The sequence below is a fragment of the Saprolegnia diclina genome (assembly GCF_000281045.1).
Source record: "Saprolegnia diclina VS20 unplaced genomic scaffold supercont1.8, whole genome shotgun sequence".
Classification (NCBI taxonomy): domain Eukaryota; phylum Oomycota; class Saprolegniomycetes; order Saprolegniales; family Saprolegniaceae; genus Saprolegnia; species Saprolegnia diclina.
Window position 1 is genome coordinate 499,956 of NW_008246075.1, and position 17,308 is coordinate 517,263.

The 17,308-nt window shown below is 55.4% G+C and overlaps 4 protein-coding genes across 4 annotated transcripts; 1 reads left to right on the plus strand and 3 right to left on the minus strand.

The window, feature by feature from the left end:
• Nucleotides 1-84: 84 nt before the first annotated feature.
• On the minus strand, nt 85-2,266 carry SDRG_03430 (acetyl-CoA synthetase). The gene is made up of 2 exons (XM_008609064.1): nt 1,602-2,266; nt 85-1,551 (listed from the first exon to the last, which is right to left on the minus strand). Exons 1-2 carry the CDS (start codon nt 2,250-2,252, stop codon nt 130-132), a joined length of 2,073 nt encoding a protein of 690 aa, XP_008607286.1. The 5' UTR covers nt 2,253-2,266; the 3' UTR covers nt 85-129.
• Nucleotides 2,267-6,596: 4,330 nt separating this feature from the next.
• On the plus strand, nt 6,597-8,171 carry SDRG_03431 (hypothetical protein). The gene is made up of 3 exons (XM_008609065.1): nt 6,597-6,851; nt 6,909-7,686; nt 7,735-8,171. The coding sequence occupies exons 1-3, from the start codon at nt 6,603-6,605 to the stop codon at nt 8,115-8,117; spliced, it is 1,410 nt and encodes a 469-aa protein (XP_008607287.1). The 5' UTR covers nt 6,597-6,602; the 3' UTR covers nt 8,118-8,171.
• Nucleotides 8,172-8,734: 563 nt separating this feature from the next.
• On the minus strand, nt 8,735-10,533 carry SDRG_03432 (hypothetical protein; the record flags this gene model as incomplete). Its single annotated transcript, XM_008609066.1, has 9 exons — nt 8,735-8,749; nt 8,808-8,981; nt 9,025-9,231; nt 9,280-9,474; nt 9,517-9,807; nt 9,851-9,975; nt 10,021-10,098; nt 10,143-10,319; nt 10,365-10,533. The coding sequence occupies 9 exons, from the start codon at nt 10,531-10,533 to the stop codon at nt 8,735-8,737; spliced, it is 1,431 nt and encodes a 476-aa protein (XP_008607288.1).
• A 2,108-nt stretch (nt 10,534-12,641) lies between these two features.
• SDRG_03433 (hypothetical protein) lies at nt 12,642-13,606 on the minus strand. The gene is made up of 2 exons (XM_008609067.1): nt 13,014-13,606; nt 12,642-12,965 (listed from the first exon to the last, which is right to left on the minus strand). The coding sequence occupies exon 1, from the start codon at nt 13,539-13,541 to the stop codon at nt 13,140-13,142; it is 402 nt and encodes a 133-aa protein (XP_008607289.1). The 5' UTR covers nt 13,542-13,606; the 3' UTR covers nt 12,642-12,965; nt 13,014-13,139.
• Between the last annotated feature and the right edge of the window lie 3,702 nt (nt 13,607-17,308).

Below are 17,308 nucleotides of genomic sequence, written 5' to 3' on the forward strand. Positions count from 1 at the left end.
CTTCTCCGTAAATTCCGTCCTCAAAAATCCGCGTGCTCTCGATACGCTCTTTTGCCAATCATCGCCTCGCTCAAGAAGAACAGATTTGTACAAAGGCAAACAACAGATACATTAGATGAGGATGGGTACTTAGAATGACTTGCCGATCAGCGACTGTTTAAAGTTGTCGATGATGGCCGGCACGACCTCGGGTTCGGCGAGCGTCGAGACGTCGCCGATCGAGTCTTCTTCGCCGTGGGCGATCTTGCGCAGAATGCGGCGCATGATCTTGCCCGAGCGCGTCTTGGGGAGGCCCGGCACAAACACAATGATGTCGGGCGTCGCAAACGCACCGATGTGCCCGCGCACCTGCTGCGCGAGCTCCTTCGTGACGCTCGCCGACCCGTCGACGCCGTGGATGAGCGTGATGTAGCAGCAGATGCCCTCGCCTTTGACGCGATGCGGGAAGCCGACAACCGCCGCCTCGGTCACCACGTTGTGCGCCACGAGCGCCGACTCGACCTCGGCCGTGCCGATGCGATGGCCCGACGTACTCAGCACGTCGTCGATGCGCCCGGTGATCCAGTAGTAGCCGTCGGCGTCGCGGCGCGCGCCGTCGCCCGTAAAGTAATGCCCGGGGTGCGGCATCGTGTACACGCTGAGGTACCGGTGGTGGTCGCCGTACACGGTGCGCGCGAGGCCCGGCCACGAGTCCTTGATGCAAAGGCGGCCTTCCACGTTGGCGCCGACAAGCTCCTTGCCCGCGTCGTCGAGGATCGCAAAGTCGATGCCAAAGAAGGGCAGGCCGCACGACCCGGCCTTCATGGGCGCCGCGCCCGGGAGTCCGACGCCGATGTGGCCGCCCGTCTCGGTCTGCCAGTACGTGTCGGCGATCATGCACTGCTTGTCGCCAACGACCTCAAAGTACCACTTCCACGCTTCCGGGTTGATGGGCTCGCCGACGGTCCCGAGCACCTTGAGTGACGACCGGTCGTACTTGGTAACAAACTCGGTGCCATGGGCCATGAGCGCGCGGATCGCAGTCGGCGCCGTGTAAAACTTGGTGATCTTGTAGCGTTCGACGAGGTCCCAGTAGCGACCGCAGTCGGGGTACATGGGCGTCGACTCAAACATGACGGTCGTCGCACCGTTGACGAGCGGGCCATAGACAATGTACGAGTGGCCGGTGATCCAGCCGCAGTCGGCGACGCACGCGTAGACGTCATCTTCCTGGAGGTCGAATGTGTACTTGCACGTGGTCGCAGCGTACGTGAGGTACCCGCCGGTCGTGTGTGCGACGCCCTTGGGCTTGCCCGTCGACCCGGACGTGTACAGGATGAACATGAGGTCTTCCGAGTCCATCCACTCGGCCGGGCAGTACGGGCGCATGAGCGGAAGCACCTTGGTCATGTCGACGTCGATCTTGGGGTGGAACGGGACCTTCGGGTTGTTGGTGCGCTTGAAGACAAAGACGTTCTTGACCACGTGCACGCCGTGGATGGCTTCGTCGACCGTCTTCTTGAGCGGCAGCGTGCGGCCGCCGCGCTTGCCTTCGTCGGCTGTGAAGACCCACTACAGATGTTCCATGAGTCATCGTGCAAGAAGAGAGTGGACACGCTTACCTTGCTCTGCGCGTCAATGATTCGGTCGCGGAGGGCTTCCGCGCTGAAACCGGCAAAGACGATGCTGTGGACGGCGCCGATACGCGTGCAGGCAAGCATGACCATGATGCACTCGGGGATCATGGGCATATAGATGGCCACCGTGTCGCCCTTCCGCACGCCGTGGGCCAACATGGCGTTCGCGATCTGGCACGTCTCGGCCAGCAGCTCCTTGTACGTGATGCGGCGGTGGACACCCGGCTCGTCCGACTCCCACAAGATCGCCGTCTTGTCGCCGCGGGTCGCAATGTGGCGATCGATGCAGTTGGTGCTGACGTTGAGCTTGCCGTTGAGGAACCATGCGACGTCGCCCTTCTCGAAGCCACCGTACTTGGCCATGTCGAAATCGTGGAACCACGTGAGCGCCTCGCGGGCCTTCTCGCCCCAAAAGGCCTCCGGGTTCTCAATGCTGCGCTTGTACTCCTTCTCGTACGCGGCCATGCCCTGGACATGAGCGCCCTTGGCCACGCGCGGGATGACGTCGTAGATGGCAGGCGCCGACGCAGCAGCCTTGGCCGACGTGGCTGGCGCCGGTGCAGCAGCCTTGGTCGAGATAGCTGGCGACGGCGCAGCGGTCTTCGTCTTGGGCTGCTCGGTCTGGTGCAGGGTCATGGGGCCAAGAATGCTAAATTCGAAATGGCGAGCGGAGAGGTTTTGGTGCGCCTCGAAGTTCGAAGGTAGAAACTCGCACTTCCTCAAGGATTTTTTGCGCGTGTACTTGAGGTTGTATGCAACGTCGAATAAAAATACGATCAGGTCAAGCCAGCTGGAGTGTCCGTTCGAATATTTCTCGAAAGCGTCTCTTTCCGACCTAATTAGGTCCGAGGGCCTTCATTGACACCGAACGAGGCTAATTGCACGCAACGTTTGCGCAGGGGCTCGGCTCGTTCGGCAAGCGGCGCCAGAGGAATGATGGTGGACGCCCGCAACTTCAAGCGGCGCACTCGATGGTGTATGATGGACGGCGGATTGCGTGCAAGGTCGGACGGTCGTATGCCACGAACCCGAACTGCAACCTGAGAATATACCCACTTGAGCATCCCGAGGCATCTTTTCCCTCTTGGATTGGTCTGTTGCTGTGGACACCAGCAGTGCCGAGAACCGTGGTGTGATCCGACCACTCTACGAGCTCACTTTCTAGCTCGCTTTGATCCTGCAGGAGCTCGTGGCACAAACATTGGCGGCGGTGTTGCCAGCGCTGGGTATGCGGCCGCTATCGATGCGATTAGCTGGCTCGTCCTACGGATCAATGCAGCCTCGGTTGACGACGCTGGTGCGCTGCCGCCGCCTCCTCCAAAGAGCAGGCACGGGGCGTCTGGTCGGCTCGCGCCGATCGAGTGCATTGAAGCTACTCAGTGTTCGTTGCGTGTGGCAAGCCACTCCAGGTGGCGTCGAAATTCGGTTTTTTATTCTGTTGGGTGATGGATCGAGACGGTCTTGGGAAGTGGATTGGACCGGCCCGAGTCCGACGAAGGCGGCAGCGTGGTACCCCTACACTAAACCCACCGTGGTGTATGTGAAAAAAGAGTTTGTGATTCCCACATCCCCATCATTGCATACAATTACCAAGCTCTCCGACCAGATGATGTGCTGGAAAGACGTGTAAAACCACGCCCAACGCACCGAGGATTTGTCCTTGGCGAGTCAGGTGGAAGCAGGACCCACGTCATCGTCGAACGCTTCGCGCCCACAGTGGCGCGATAGCGAACACGAGCGAAGTTGAACGTCGCCGCCGATCTGGTTCACGTTCCAGTGGCAGCAGCTTTAGCCCTTTGCGCTCGCCATACTTATCGGTCTTGTCCTTGGCTTCAAGGATCATCTCGGTGGGAACCGTCGATGTGGGACACGTGTGCGCCACCAGGGTAGCACCTCGATTGGTGTGAGCGGCTGCTGACGACACCACCGGCGTCGCGAAACGTCATGCCTGCGACGGCCATTGAAACTCGCTTCGGCGTGTTGATGCAAGCACCTTGGCAGTTGCCGCGCGATGAGTATGTGCAGTCGCAACGCAGAGTCGAAATTCCTCGGTGCATTTTGGTAGTCGACCTATCACTAGCGCACAAGTACCTAGCTGCCAGTAGCCATACGCAGAGCTCCGAGAGGCCACCAGTGGTCGAACCGTAGCTGTAGCTGCTCGTGTCATTCCCCCAGCAAAGTGCGCCGAGCGAGAGAAAGCCCTTCGTTTTTTTGTGGCCGATGATTATTCATACGTGACTCACGGCAGCGCCGTCGACGCAATCGCCCAGACGCTGCTTCGTTTGGCAAACATGTTTTAAACACATCAGGTTGGAATGCGACTCTTCAACGCACTATGCAACGTCAGCATCACGAGAAGCGTTTTAAACAAGATTTGGTGGGCTGTGATTGGTGGATGTGTGATGCACAGACCGGTCTGATTGGCGGAGCGTCAGGATGTCGACGCCGTCGCGCCGATCACGTCGTTGCGGCGTGGCCATTGAAGAACGCCGCGTCGATCCCCTCACGAGCGCATTCGTCGTCGGTAGTCAATCAGCAGTGACGAATTCCAGAGAGGGGGCCTAGCTCTCAGACAGTGCTCTGGGCAGCTGGTAGCGGTCACCACACATTAGGTTCAACGTCGGACATGGAGCTCGCAAGCTGTTGTTGTGCCCCGAGAATATTTAGCGATACCTGCCTTTGTCGTTGGGCGAGGAAGCTGACGGCTCTAGGAGTCATGGCTTGCCACTGTGAGTGAGGTGTGTACGCACTTGATGTCGCAGGCATGCTGTGTTTTCTATGGTCCTCACTTCGCAGTCGCAGAGTGCTAGCAGGGAACTGTCATAATACAGTCGCTTTGGGTACTGTGCTCCATTCCAATGCCGAAGGAGCCTCGTCGCAAGTCGACCCTACGCACTCGGTACGCCAGTGGTCGGGTAGTTAATGGGTCGAAGAGACATAACAGTGCGAATGCAATCCGACCACGACCGCCGACTCGGTATTTGTTCTTATCGGAACCTCCAGCTAGCGCAGACGCTGAGCTGCAGGCGACATCGCGCGACAAGCTAATTTACTAATCCATTTTGTCGGTGCTTTGCAGTTTGCAGTGTTGCTGTTGGAAAGAGGAGTTGGCTGCATGGCACATTTGTAAGCCGAGAGGTTAGTTTATACGCTGACGAGGCAAAACTACACAGTAACGTTAGTTGAGTCTCCAGCTCAACTGCGTCAGGAGTCTTATTGTGGGGGCGTACGCGGTGTAAAATACGTGTATCTAGTACACCAGGGATCCCCACGTTGTGCCCGCACCGAGCAAAAAAAACATGCAGACGCACAACTTGAACTACAAACTTGTAATGCCTTGGACCGTGGCGACTGAAATTTGGTCACCATCCTTCGAGAGTCCTGTGAAAGCCCGAGAGATCTTTCCAGATGTCCGTGCCTAAGATGCGTACGATTGCCGTCTTCGACGCCGTAGTGGTGGGAGCCGACAAGCTAGAGATGCAACTGCGAGAGATGCGCGGCAAACACACCCCAGATCGCATGAACTTGCGGGCAGCGCACCAAAGATATGGGGCAATTCTCGTCGGGCTCGTCGCAGAGGAGGCAGTAGCAGGCGTTACGCTTGAGCACGTGCAAACTGGTGCAGGAGGCAGTAGCAGGCGTTACGCTTGAGCACGTGCAAACTGGTGCACAGGTACGGCCTCCAGCCAATCAAAAGGTGGTCGACATCAAGCAAGGGTGGCGACTAGTGCTTGACGGCCCAGACACGCACAATTTGTAAAGGGCAGTGTAGTGAATAGTTCCGTTACGTGAATGGGTCGCACGTTTCGACGCGACGGAAGACGATCTTGCGATGTCGATTGGCGCCAAATTTCGCTATGTTGGAATTGCTATTCAAACTCCTGATTCGGTCCAGTTCCTTCACACGTCTTGCGCTACTAGCATTACCATTGATGATTGTGTAAGTGTGTGTGCTCCGCAGCAAGCTTACTATTTTGCACACTTGCCGTTGTGCCTCCGCCGAAAAACGCAGCTACACCAAGTGCTCCCTTCTGATTGGTTGTCTTGCCTGGAATCCAGGCCTGTGATTGGCCATCGATGAGAGGTTGTCAAAAAGTATCAAGATCAAGTGAGTCACAATGCGGCAATGGACAGGACTGAACCAGATCCACACGCGTTGGCCGCGTGGCATGGGGGAGCAAGCCGAATCAACTGAGACGACAAGAACCAGGAAGGTACCAATCGCCCTTGGCTGTACAATGTTATAAGAGCTATTGGAGGTCATATTACGTCGCATATAGCGCTCACGTGTTGTGTACATACACGCGGAATGGGCTCCTTCGCTTCCCGCTACAAACGGCGCATTCGTCGCATGGCGCAGTCGCCTTTCGTGCGTCTGGTCCTCGGCTTTCGTTCAGCGTCCTTAGCGGGTACTAGTACATACCGACACGGCACACCTGCCCGCGAAGAGCCTTGGACGCCATGGCAACGGTGATGGGCAGTTTTCCCTCCCGCCACGTGTATTTAACGTGTGGTGGGAACGCGTCAAAGTGGGGTGCGTAATGGTCGAACGGCCATCACCAGAGGCATGACGCCGCGTTTTGTAATTTTCACAAATTTTGAAGCCAAACGTCCGTACACAACCCCTTTCCTAACACTCCCTTTCCTCTGTCCCTCCTTCCTCTTCGCCAGACACGCCGACGTATTACAGTACGGTACTAGCACCGTCCTCACCAGCGCTGACCCTGTCGCTTCTACGGCGCGCAGCGGGTGGAGATGGCACGTGACCGTCGACGGCCCCCACACAGTGCAATTGCAGTAGCCTGGCCTGTCACGGGATTGGCTACATATCCGGACGTCTCTTTATTAAAGTATGGAGCTTTCCATACAAACACGAAGCTATAGATTGGATATCGTATTATAATGCCAGCATGACTAACGCCTTGGAAATCCGGATAAGCCGCGCGTCGAACCTTTGTAAGTAAACACGATGATGGACGGGCCGAAATGGCATCATTCTTTGACCGGTGGCACTGCCAGCGCATGATGATGTCGTCGTCGTCGGTCGCTCCTCGGCGCCCGTCGTCGCCTCGCCTCCGCGCGCTCTCGTCCTCGTCCAGCATCAGCGACGAGCGCGAGGCTGTGGCCGTGCGCCGCGCCAACAGCGCGGCCAAGATGCCCGTCGTGACGCCGGACCGCTGCAAAGGCTGCCTCCGCCTCTTCTCCAAGATGCTCACGACCAAGCAGTGTTTCCGCGTACGTCTTTTGAATCTGCAACCGCGATGGCGCCACTGACCGCCTTCTTCTGTCTAGTGCAAGAACTACGTGTGCGCGCTCTGTGTCTTCAAGGTGCCCATGTTTCATGGCGAGAAGGGCAAGCTGCCCAAGCACTCGCTCCACGCGCGGCTCTGCGCATCGTGCTACGACGAAAGCATCCTCTGCGACAACAGCACCAACAGCGCGAGCAGCCAGCCCGAGATGAGCCCGCCGTCGGGGCGCGACACCGCCGGTCACTTTGACGACGACGCCTGCGACGACTGCGCCTGCGCCCCCGCGCCCATTGTCGTCGCTGGCCCGAGCAGCACGGCGTCGCTCTGGCTTTCTCTCGTTACGGGCTCGCTCATGCTCGGCGTTGTGCTTCTCGAGTCGACCGATTTTCACGTCCGCGCCGGTAGCCTCGTCGGTTTGTACGTGGTTTTTGTCGTCATCCATCCGCTCTGGAAGTCTCCGTCGACGCCACTGCCGACGCCGAAACCTCGACGAATGTCCAAGGCGAAGCGAGACCCGAGCGAAACCGCGTCTTCGGACGACGAAGATGAGCCTTCGATCAACATGGAGGCGGTTCTCCTTGCCAAGAAGGAATGGCTCGAAGCCCGCTGGAGCGAGCTCACGTCGGAACAAGCTGCTTGGGTCAAGAACGAGTCCAAGTCGACGGCGAGCATTACGCTCTCGGAGCTCGACTGCGGCGACGACGTGCCCGTGTGCATCAAGGTCGAGGCGTTTGTGCCCAACACGAGTGCTGACGAGATCCTCTCGTTTATTGGCAACCCGGACCCAAAAGAACGCATCAAGTGGGATTCCCACATGGCCAGTACGTTTTGTTTCAATGTATCGACTTGCACTGATCCAATGGGTGTAGCGCACACGGTGGTCGAGAGCGTCGAGTGGCCAGTGACCAACCAATCGGGTCGCGTCGTGCACAACGTGCAGAAGAGCCATGGCATGGGCCTCGTGCCGTCGCGGGACTTTGTCTTGCTCGCGCTGCGCAAGTCGCCGACGATCTACGTCCAAGGCAGCCTCGAGCACCCGAGCGTACCGGACCGACCTGGCAGCGTCCGTGGGGTGCTCCATATTCTCGGCTTTGAGTGCGTGCCCACTGACGACGGCGTGCACTTGACGTACATCAATCACGTCGACATTCGGGGGTCGCTTCCGCGCAAGCTCGTCACCAACGGCACGTGTGACAACATGATGAAGCTCATGACGACCGCCGTCCAAGCCAAAAAGAAGTGGCTCGTGTAAACTGAAAATTTGCGTTTTTGATGCCCGATTGAATATATGTAGATAGTATTACTATTTTGCATGTTGGCCACTTGTCATGTACAGAGCCACCACCGATGCGACGAGACCGTCCAGGATTGCACGGCAGCAGAGACGAGTCTCGTCATCGTCCTCGTTCTTGTCGCGACCCGGAGACTCTAGAAACAACTGCAGCAACTGAGCGTCGTCGTCGGCCAACGAGTTCGACGAGCTGCTCTTTTTCAAAAACGTCGAAGCGTCACCGGGTTCGAAATGTGTACCAAACGGCGGCGGTGGGTCGTGCAACCCATCCAGAGGCGATGGCATCGTTCGTGGACTCTTCTCTTCTGCGGGCTCGAAGGGTAGAGTGCTGGGTACAACGGGAGCCTCGAGCTCGAGCTCGGGTGGCAAATGGACGTCCGTGGTGCGGGGTGAGCGACCTTTGTCGCTGCCGAGTTGTGCCAGATTCGACTCGAAAGAGAGCACAGTATCTTCCAACTGAAGTAACATGGGCGGTTCGTGCAGCGTCTCGACCATTTCGGTGGCAAGTGACGAGGTATTCTCCAAAGCAGCGACAACCGCGCCGTGTATCACTGCCTCGTCAGCTTGTGTTGTCGCGTTCACGCCGTTGCATTCTGGTATCATGTCGCGCGTCAGGATGGCATCGACGAGGTCGGCCACACAGGCAACGACCTCTGGCAGCGGCGCCTCCAGCGTATCCAGAATCGTGAGTGCGACCACTGTCTTTGTGCCGTTGGCGTCGGCAATGGCAAGCTCCAGCCGCGTCTTGTGCCCAAGTGTTGTAGCTGGATTGCTTCGCACGGGGCTAAAGATGCGCGGGGTCGGACACCGACCACTGCTGGCCGTCTAGGGAGCATTATGAATTTCTGAACGACCGGATGGAGGCTACCTGTGGCCGTGGACGCTTTGGTGGTGTTGCCAGTGCAGAGGTACTTGCTGTTGACCGGGCCCATGCCGTGGCCGACTGCGGTCGCCGAGCATTCGGTGTTGGCGACGGGTCGACAACAACAATGTCCTTGTGCAGCACAGGGCTCAAGGCCAGAAGGCGCGGCGTTGGGCATCCCGTTAAATCCACAATGTTGGGTTTCGTGGGCGTCTGTTTGATGAAATATCCAACCGAGCGCGAGGTAAGAAGTAATGAGACCTTGGGGACGCGGGGGGTCGGCGCGATCTTTTTCGCCGCTGGTGGCTTGGTTGGGATCGCAGGCTTCTCTGGCACATCGCACCCACCCACGTAGCCGAACGACTGCAATAAGCTCTTCCACGCACTCGGCGTGCGCCATGGGTCTGCGTCCACAGACCCACGCTCGCTCTTGTTCGTCTTGGTGGCGCTCGTCACCTGCACAAAAGTGCGAGATGTTTTACAGGGTACTTGCTATACGTGGACGAGTGTATCCAAGCGCTTCCAAAGGACGTCGGCGCGAGGATGCTGCTTCCCAACGCTAGCGACCGTCACTTCATAAGCTTTTCGACACGCTTGGAGCGCGTCGGCCGTCTGCGTGTCGTTCAAAATCAAGTCAAAGCGCGAGAGCTCGACCTCGTGCTGTTTCTCTTGGTGGACGCTGAAGTCGTACAGTGCGCGACCTAGCAGCTGTGCCCACTCGTCGCGCTGCCGCCGTGCGACCACCGGAGCTTGCGCCGCGGCCAAAAGCACTTCGAATGCGACGCTCGCCTAGGGTCGTCGAGTGAGAATATGGTAGACTTTAGCTGCGTACCGCCGTGCGAGCGTGGAATGCACCTGCGTCCAACAGTTGTAGTTCCGTCGAGACTGCGCCAAGGTGTAGATGCGCTCGTGCAATCTCGATACGCGCCAGTAAAAGCGCGTGGTTTGGAGTTGTATCTATGCCAAATAACTTGAAATTGTAGCGACTATCACGTAAGGTACCTAAAAGTGCGAGCTCCAAGAGGCCATAATGGCAGTCGAGTGCCTTGTAGAGATATGCCAATGCCTCTTTGCGCGCCTCTAGTCACAATAGGTCAGTACTTCTATCGAGGTGGACAATGTACGCTGTGCATGACACGTGGCAGCGAGATCCGTCAAGAGCTCGAGCCGGCTGCGCAGCCACGTATGCCGCTGGCTCAACGTGAGCTCGCTTGCAGCGTCGCCTTGCACCGATAGCCAGTGGTTCACCGCATCATGCAGGGGCAGTGCGCACAGCAGCAACCGGCGCGCTTCCGACGGCTCTAGACGTACATGAATATGCGCGAAGCACCGAGATGGACACCCACGGAGGGCTACGTGGAGACGCGTGAGGTCGGTGAAGTGCTGCGAGGCCTTGAGCGCAGCCTTGGCTGTCGGCCATGTTGGGGGTCGTCTCAGAAATAAGTGTTCTTCGCGCTCGAGCAGCGCAGCGAGTGCCGAGACGCACCGGGCGGCCAGCGGTGCGTCGAGACCCATGGCCGCAAAGGTATTTTCGCAGCCGTTTCAGTATCGGACAAGCGTCCTGTCTACGAGCGTTTTACAAAAAGGGATTTGTCTGAACGGCAATGTGGTTCTTGTGGTCGTGCTCGAGATACTGCCGTCATCTCCTTCGCCTACTCTGGCACCACGCGCCAGATCACCGGCGCCACGGCCAACAACGCGTCCGATGTCACCGGTCCCATTTGACCCGCGAAAGTCCCACTTAACCAACACAAGACGGCAGCCAGCCGACAGCATCGAATGCCCCATCGACAAGCCCAGTATATATATGAACGTGTTCCGCGTTATCTTCATTATGACACAAAGACTTCGCATACGTAGCGCTACGCCTGAATGCGTGGGAGTTGGCTCCAGCACTTGGTCGTTGGGAGTGAGCTGCGCACGGAGAGATCCATCCCGTGGTGGACCCCACTCGCCGAGTCATGGCTCGTTAGTGAACTTTTTGGCTCCACCGTCGATCACCCTCCCCATATACATACATCGTCACCTCCTAGCCGCCGTCGTGTCGCCGGCGTGGGCTCCAAGTAGGAAGATCATCGAGGTTGGAAGTGCTTATAGTCCAGTGTGATTGTTACAGTGGACTATCCACCATCAAGGATTTGGCGTTATACAAGATCACTTTGCGCTTAGAAGGACACATTGTGTCCTGGATTGTCAGATCCTTCTAAGCGCAAAGTGATCTCGTCAATAGAAATATGAGAAAGAGGAAGCATCAGCCGTGCATGGTGTTGTGTACTAGTACAGTGTTACGGACTAAGCTGATTACCGTCGTCCTCGGTGGGCATGATGCTTGCAGCCCACGGCCACGCCTGGTGACGCCTCTTCTTTTCTTGATGGGCTACTGCTCGTGCAGTGTACCGGTATTGATTGGCACCTACACTAACTGTAGGTTGGCTCCTGGGTTGCGTCCACCTCGCTTTACTTGGCGGGACGGTGCAACTCAAGCACGAGTAGTAGTGTGAGTCAGCTTGTGTGAGAGCGACACCTCAAAACGAGCTTGACCTCGATCGTTTCAAAACCCATGGTCGCCGTCAACGTCCGAGACTGGAATCGGAGCCCACGCAAATCAATGGTCCCGCAGACCGCACCGTAGAACAGCAGGTACTTGACTATGTCGTCAGCGTTTGGCTACTGGTGGCGCACGCCATCATGCTTCAGCTTCGTGCATCGTCTTTGTTGCGGCGCTCGCAATATTTCAATGTGGATGGATATACCACGCCAGTCCCGGTCAAGTTGGATTCGGTGTTAAGTTTGACTGTGTAGCTATGATACTTGATATTTGTATGTGACTTTAAACCACTTCTGTCTAAAGTCGAGTTGAAGTCGATAGGGCCACGTCCGTCGTTATCAGTAGCCAATCACAAGGCGTAAAACGTCGCGTAATCTGTTGCACTCAAGAAGAGCACACATGTGATCACGACACTGATATCAGATCGTTCACAGATATGACATGGGTGATCGCGTCTACGTGTCGCCTCTGGTCGACTAGTCAGGGTAATTACTCGGGTATTCTACGTAGTACTTCTATTACGAGCACCTACTGCTACGCTGCGAATTCGTCAATGCGGTCTGGGCCGTCTTTCGGCCTCTCGTCGATGCGCTGGACCTGGACCTCCCCACGACGCTCTTGTTTGAGCCGCTGGTGACGGCCCAACGCTATCGCCGACGCGCGGCCGACCTGGTGTGGCCGATCCTACGAGCCTGCATGCTGCACAGTGTCTGACTCGCCCGAAACGACCGCGCAACGACGCCTGGCTTCGTGATCACCTCGTCCGGGCTTGCGCCATCCATAAGTCTCGCCTTCAACACGGCTAAGCCTCACCGCTGCTGCCGTCTAGCACAACACGCTCCGAGTCGAAAGTCCATCCCAAAACCAGTTCAGTGTAAATTATATCTAAATAGACCCACTTCAAAAACGTAGCACTTCTACTAGTATGGTGCGTGCTTGGACCTGCAAGAGATGGCAACGCCACGTCGGTCCCTTTACCTGTTTCTATGTGCCACTTCGTACTCGGCTCTAAATCCCATGATTTCCTGGCTCGTCAAGCAAAGCGGCGCGTACCTTGTCTGTGACTGGTTGTCGAAGTCGGTGCCAGCTAAACACGCGTGTCCGAATGGCTTGCAACGGTACTTCGTACATTTTCAATATACATTGTGTAGCCTTGGTGGCTTGGCACCGACTGCGCGGTACGTCCAGCCAGCTACTGTGTACCGAGGCTACCAAATACGTGTACTAAGGTTAACAGTACAAAATAGAGATTATTTCTAATTGGGCAGAGTACGCGAGGTGATGATCCCATGACGGCAACCTCTGCTTCAGCGAGTGCTCGGCCCGAGGTGAGCATGCTACCACTCTAGCCCGTACCGGTGCTTTGGCGGCTTTGATGTTCTTGCGTTCAATAATGTGCCTAGTCGACAACAATTATCACAGCGAGCTCTCGGTTGCGGTAGCTTACACATGAATGTCAACAAGCTTCGTGCTGCATTGTTGCGGGCTTCGTACAATTGGCAGCTAGTACCTATTACCTGGCGTTTTTCAGTGACATCAGTAATAGTTATAGGTATACTAGGTGTGAAACATGTTATGTGGCACTACACAAGACGAAATCAAGAGACATTTTGCTTGGCGTGACTTGCTCGACAGCTTTCTCGTCGTTCTTGGTGGCCAACTTGAGGTTCTTGAAGTCTGGTTTGCGGGTTTTTATGGCTTGGTACTCGGCTTGGTGCTGCTCGATCAGCGCCTGGATGAGAGGCATTGAGCTGCCTGGGTTCTCGGCGAGAATTGCCTCGAGACGCTTAATCTTTTGTGTGATCGCGGCCAACTGCCGGTACGGCCATTTGCTGTAGCCCCGCGACCGGCAAAGCCGAATTAGTGCACCTTCGTACGAGTCGAGCTTGGCTGCCGCCTCCTTTTGTGGAAGCTCGAAGAGGTCGCAGAGCGCTTCGTTGCTCAAGTTGGCAATCGATGGGAACGAGCGTGTCATGTTGATGAGTGAAATTGGGAAATGACACAGCTTAATGCGGACAAACACGCGTCCGGACACCACCGATTTGCCAAGAATTGCTTGAACGTTAAATTATTACAGATAAAAATGTACTGAATAAGCGAATGACACTGATGGAAGGGCGGTCGACAGGCCTCACAAGATTCGTGGGGCCAGTCGCCAATCTGGTCGGGCACGAGCCTTCGTGGTTTAGACTGTTGTTCCAAGAGAATATCTCCGATTTTACTGTTGGAACCAGTAGTGCAATGACACAAGCGTTGCACAAAGGGAATGACCAGAGAAGTGCACGGTGGTACAGTGCGATGTTCGTTGGGATCGGGATCGGTCATTTTATGTCGTCACTGCATCCATCGCGTTGCTCAACCGCAGACAAAAGTTGTGTTTAAAAACTGCTCTTTTGTCGATAATTATATATGGAAGTGATTTAATTGACAACCTGTCCGTTTCCTGCGAGGTCATGGACACTGCGCACTTTGATGCCGACAAACTTCGCATGCCTCGATAGCAATGATGCTCGTTTCGCTTCATACCACGATGTATGTACAAGGCTACTCGCCGAGTTGGCCGGGATGAGCACCCACCCACCAAGTTCCGAGGAACGGCAGCAGACGACGAGGGTGGCTCCAGCAGCAGTTCAGTATCCAGGGTGGTTTCAGCATCTTGGCCCTTCTTAGCTTACGACTCTAGCCTCATGGAGATCAGTACAAGGACGCCGTGTTGGCACACGAGACGTTTCTGTCCTCGACGCACGGCTCGTCAACCCCCCTGCTCTTAGGCCAACGAACTTGTCAAGTGCCTCCTTTCTCACCTATCACGTGTTGTCGCTGTTCCCGCTGGAAGATGAGGACGCATTCCCCATCGTCACCGACTTCTCTGCAGTGACGGGCCAAGTTGGCGTCGTCGTCATGGGTAATATCGGTCATGAATACGGTCAACACCTTTTTCGATGTGCAGTCTGGTTGTCGCGTCGGTACTATAAGTCAAGAACTGATGGCGGCATGAATGCAGATACACGCAGGTCCTGGGCGACTTTACTATCGTAATAAGGGTTCATAACCTTGGAAGAAATCGTTTGGACACCTTACAGCTTGAAAGGGCGGCGTGCACATCACTGTCTATGATTACCGTAGACATTCTCCGCCCATGGTCTCCACCAAGTCTCCACCCACCGCAGTCGGACCAGATTCAACCTGCGGCAATGCATGTTGACAGACGAAATCGAATGTTTCGAGTATGGTGCGGCACACATGACGTCGTTGGGCCATTGACAACTGCGAGGGTCTAACTGCCGTCAACGCATGCTGTTCGCCTTGTTTCCTGTCGCTTCGAGTTATACATGCATTCGAGATATACCATTCTCGTGTAAAGTGCACGGCATAAAGGTTGCGGATACCCATCGTTGGTAAAATAGCAGCCGGTACAGTAGTCAATACTGTATCGGATTTTGCCGGAGACTGAGGGAGGGAACTGCGGTACAGTACACAGTAGGATGGGAGGAAGCGGGCGATGGGGCGAAGCTTGCGCATCAGTCGTCACACGAACTCTTAGTTCACGCGAGCAAATCCACTTGCAACTTGGCCCGGGCTGCCCGTGCCGACTGATATGACTCATTTATATATTGCAGTTTGTATGCGTTTACGTTTTTGTTTTTCCTCAATCAAGACCGAGCTACTTGGGGGCAACAACCGTGTTGGTGTCCGCCATGCCAGAGGTGGGCGAGGCGGGTTAGCTTTTGACTGATACTACAAATTCGTGGATGGCTCGAGCCGCTTGCTCTGCGCCTGGATCTTGTAACGTGTGCGTGCTTCCATATCTTGGTCTTCTAGAACGCTCGGCCTTGCGCGGAAAACCTCTTCCACTTCTTGGAAACGGAACTGTCAACTTGTCTCATCGAAGAAATGGCATCGATCGAGAAGACATCGCAATGTACCAAAGCTACGGGCAGCAAGAGAGGTTGTGGTGCACCACGTTGATTTCCACCAGCCCGGCATATTCCCTTCATTTCGTTTTTGGTTTCTATGTCCAGCTCGACGAACAGCCCAAAAATGAATAAGCTTACTATTCAAAGATGTGGGACCTGACTATCCTGTTCAACTACGGCTACTATAGTATCTACTATTGCCTGGCCGGCAACTCTGATCCTTAGCACTGTAGTTTCGGCAAGGCTCGTGCCTCACGTGGCGTGAGGCAATATGTACATACAATACGTACAAGAGGTTAAAGACGCCATGTACTTGCTCATGTTGAATATCTAGATGGATTATGTTGGAATGAAAGAACAATGGTTTGCGAGTTTCAAAACAAATACTTCGTACATGTACTAGTTTTCGAATATGGGCCGTACGATAAAGTCAATCTCAGTCAGCTTCTCCGTCCTATACGTTGCATTGCTTGGCGGATCGTGACAAGCGGACATAAATTCAATTTATGGGAGTCTCCTCTTGATCTTTGTTGTTGGATTGACTCCATAGCATATTGTTTCCGATGGTTTTTTCTACTTTTCTACACGGTGGCGTTGGGCGGTGAGCATGGCGAGGCGTATGCTTGGTGTTTATTATGGTACGCCTTGCTTTGGAGCTACGCTAGTAGCGGCGCGTCCTTGGTCATCTCGAACTGTTTTCGGCACGGTGCTCTTTCCGTTGGGTTACATCGCGCAAAGGCAGGAGGTCGCCGATTGCTTTGCATGAGCGCAGCTAGATTTGAAAGCCTGCTATCCGTTCGAGCACGATTTTTGCGGAACACCAAACCACTACACCAGGGCTGACCCCTTGATCGTGATCACTGGTGTCTTCAACGTGCAGCAGCATCGATTCATATGTGTGAAACATATGCTGAAGACCGCATGGACTGCAGTGACGACCATACGTTTAACAGTAACTTGCGGTTTGCGATGGAAGCCATTGGCTCCGCCTCGATTTAAAAACAACATCCTTGCAAAGCAGTGTCCCCACTGCTCATATACCGGTACCGGTATATTGTACCCTCGTTTGGGACTGACCAATGTCTGTCTTTTATCACGACATTGCTCAGGGATAGGTTGGACACAATTGCACAAAGCTGCACATTGTGACAAAAAATGGACCGCGGAGGACGAGGGCAGCATAGTGGGCTTGGCTAGACAGCGCAGCGCATGACCCGAAGGGGTCGCGAGTTCGAACCCCGATTCGCGGGATTTGCTCTTTTACACCCTAAACACCCGCGTATGTTTGCAATTTATTTGTGCTTCGGCAGTCCCAGGAGCCAGCCATAGCTACGGCGCGGCGCATGAATAAAGCTCTGAGCTATGAACGATGCGCCGCCTTCTAGCGGACCTGTCGGCGACGCATTGGCCGGCACTCCACGAGCGCATAACTTCGGCGCCGTCATACTCGCGCTAACGTTCGGCAAGTAGACAGATGGATAGGTCGTTCTTGGACGCACTCAACAACATAATTAACGACATATAAACTGGCGAGTTATTGTCCGACATAGATGTCGAGGCTTCTGCAGCCAGCAATCGTCCTAGCACACACCTCGTATGCGTGGGTTTTCCTAACGATTCGGCGTGGACTTTATGCTGTACTCGCCCTTGGTATCCAAACTCGACATTACTACGTTAAGCCCGACAAGGGTGGTTCTCGCCTTGGTTGACACGACCCAGAAACCCAGGCCGTAGTGCTAAGCAAGGAACTTTTAGCGGCAGGTATCGTCTTGCCAAGGTCAAGCTGTGGTTTTGACGTATGTGGACGCAAACCCAATGCGATAGT

What these genes read in the sequence shown, in the direction of transcription:
- SDRG_03433 (XM_008609067.1), bottom strand. Translation starts at nt 13,541, where the DNA reads ATGACACGCTCGTTCCCATCGATTGCCAACTTGAGCAACGAAGCGCTC.
- SDRG_03430 (XM_008609064.1), bottom strand. Translation starts at nt 2,252, where the DNA reads ATGACCCTGCACCAGACCGAGCAGCCCAAGACGAAGACCGCTGCGCCG. An exon ending in TCATTGACGCGCAGAGCAAG is followed by an intron (nt 1,552 to 1,601) that starts GTAAGCGTGTCC and finishes GAACATCTGTAG; the next exon opens with TGGGTCTTCACAGCCGACGA.
- SDRG_03431 (XM_008609065.1), top strand. Translation starts at nt 6,603, where the DNA reads ATGGCATCATTCTTTGACCGGTGGCACTGCCAGCGCATGATGATGTCG. An exon ending in CGACCAAGCAGTGTTTCCGC is followed by an intron (nt 6,852 to 6,908) that starts GTACGTCTTTTG and finishes TCTTCTGTCTAG; the next exon opens with TGCAAGAACTACGTGTGCGC. An exon ending in GTGGGATTCCCACATGGCCA is followed by an intron (nt 7,687 to 7,734) that starts GTACGTTTTGTT and finishes CAATGGGTGTAG; the next exon opens with CGCACACGGTGGTCGAGAGC.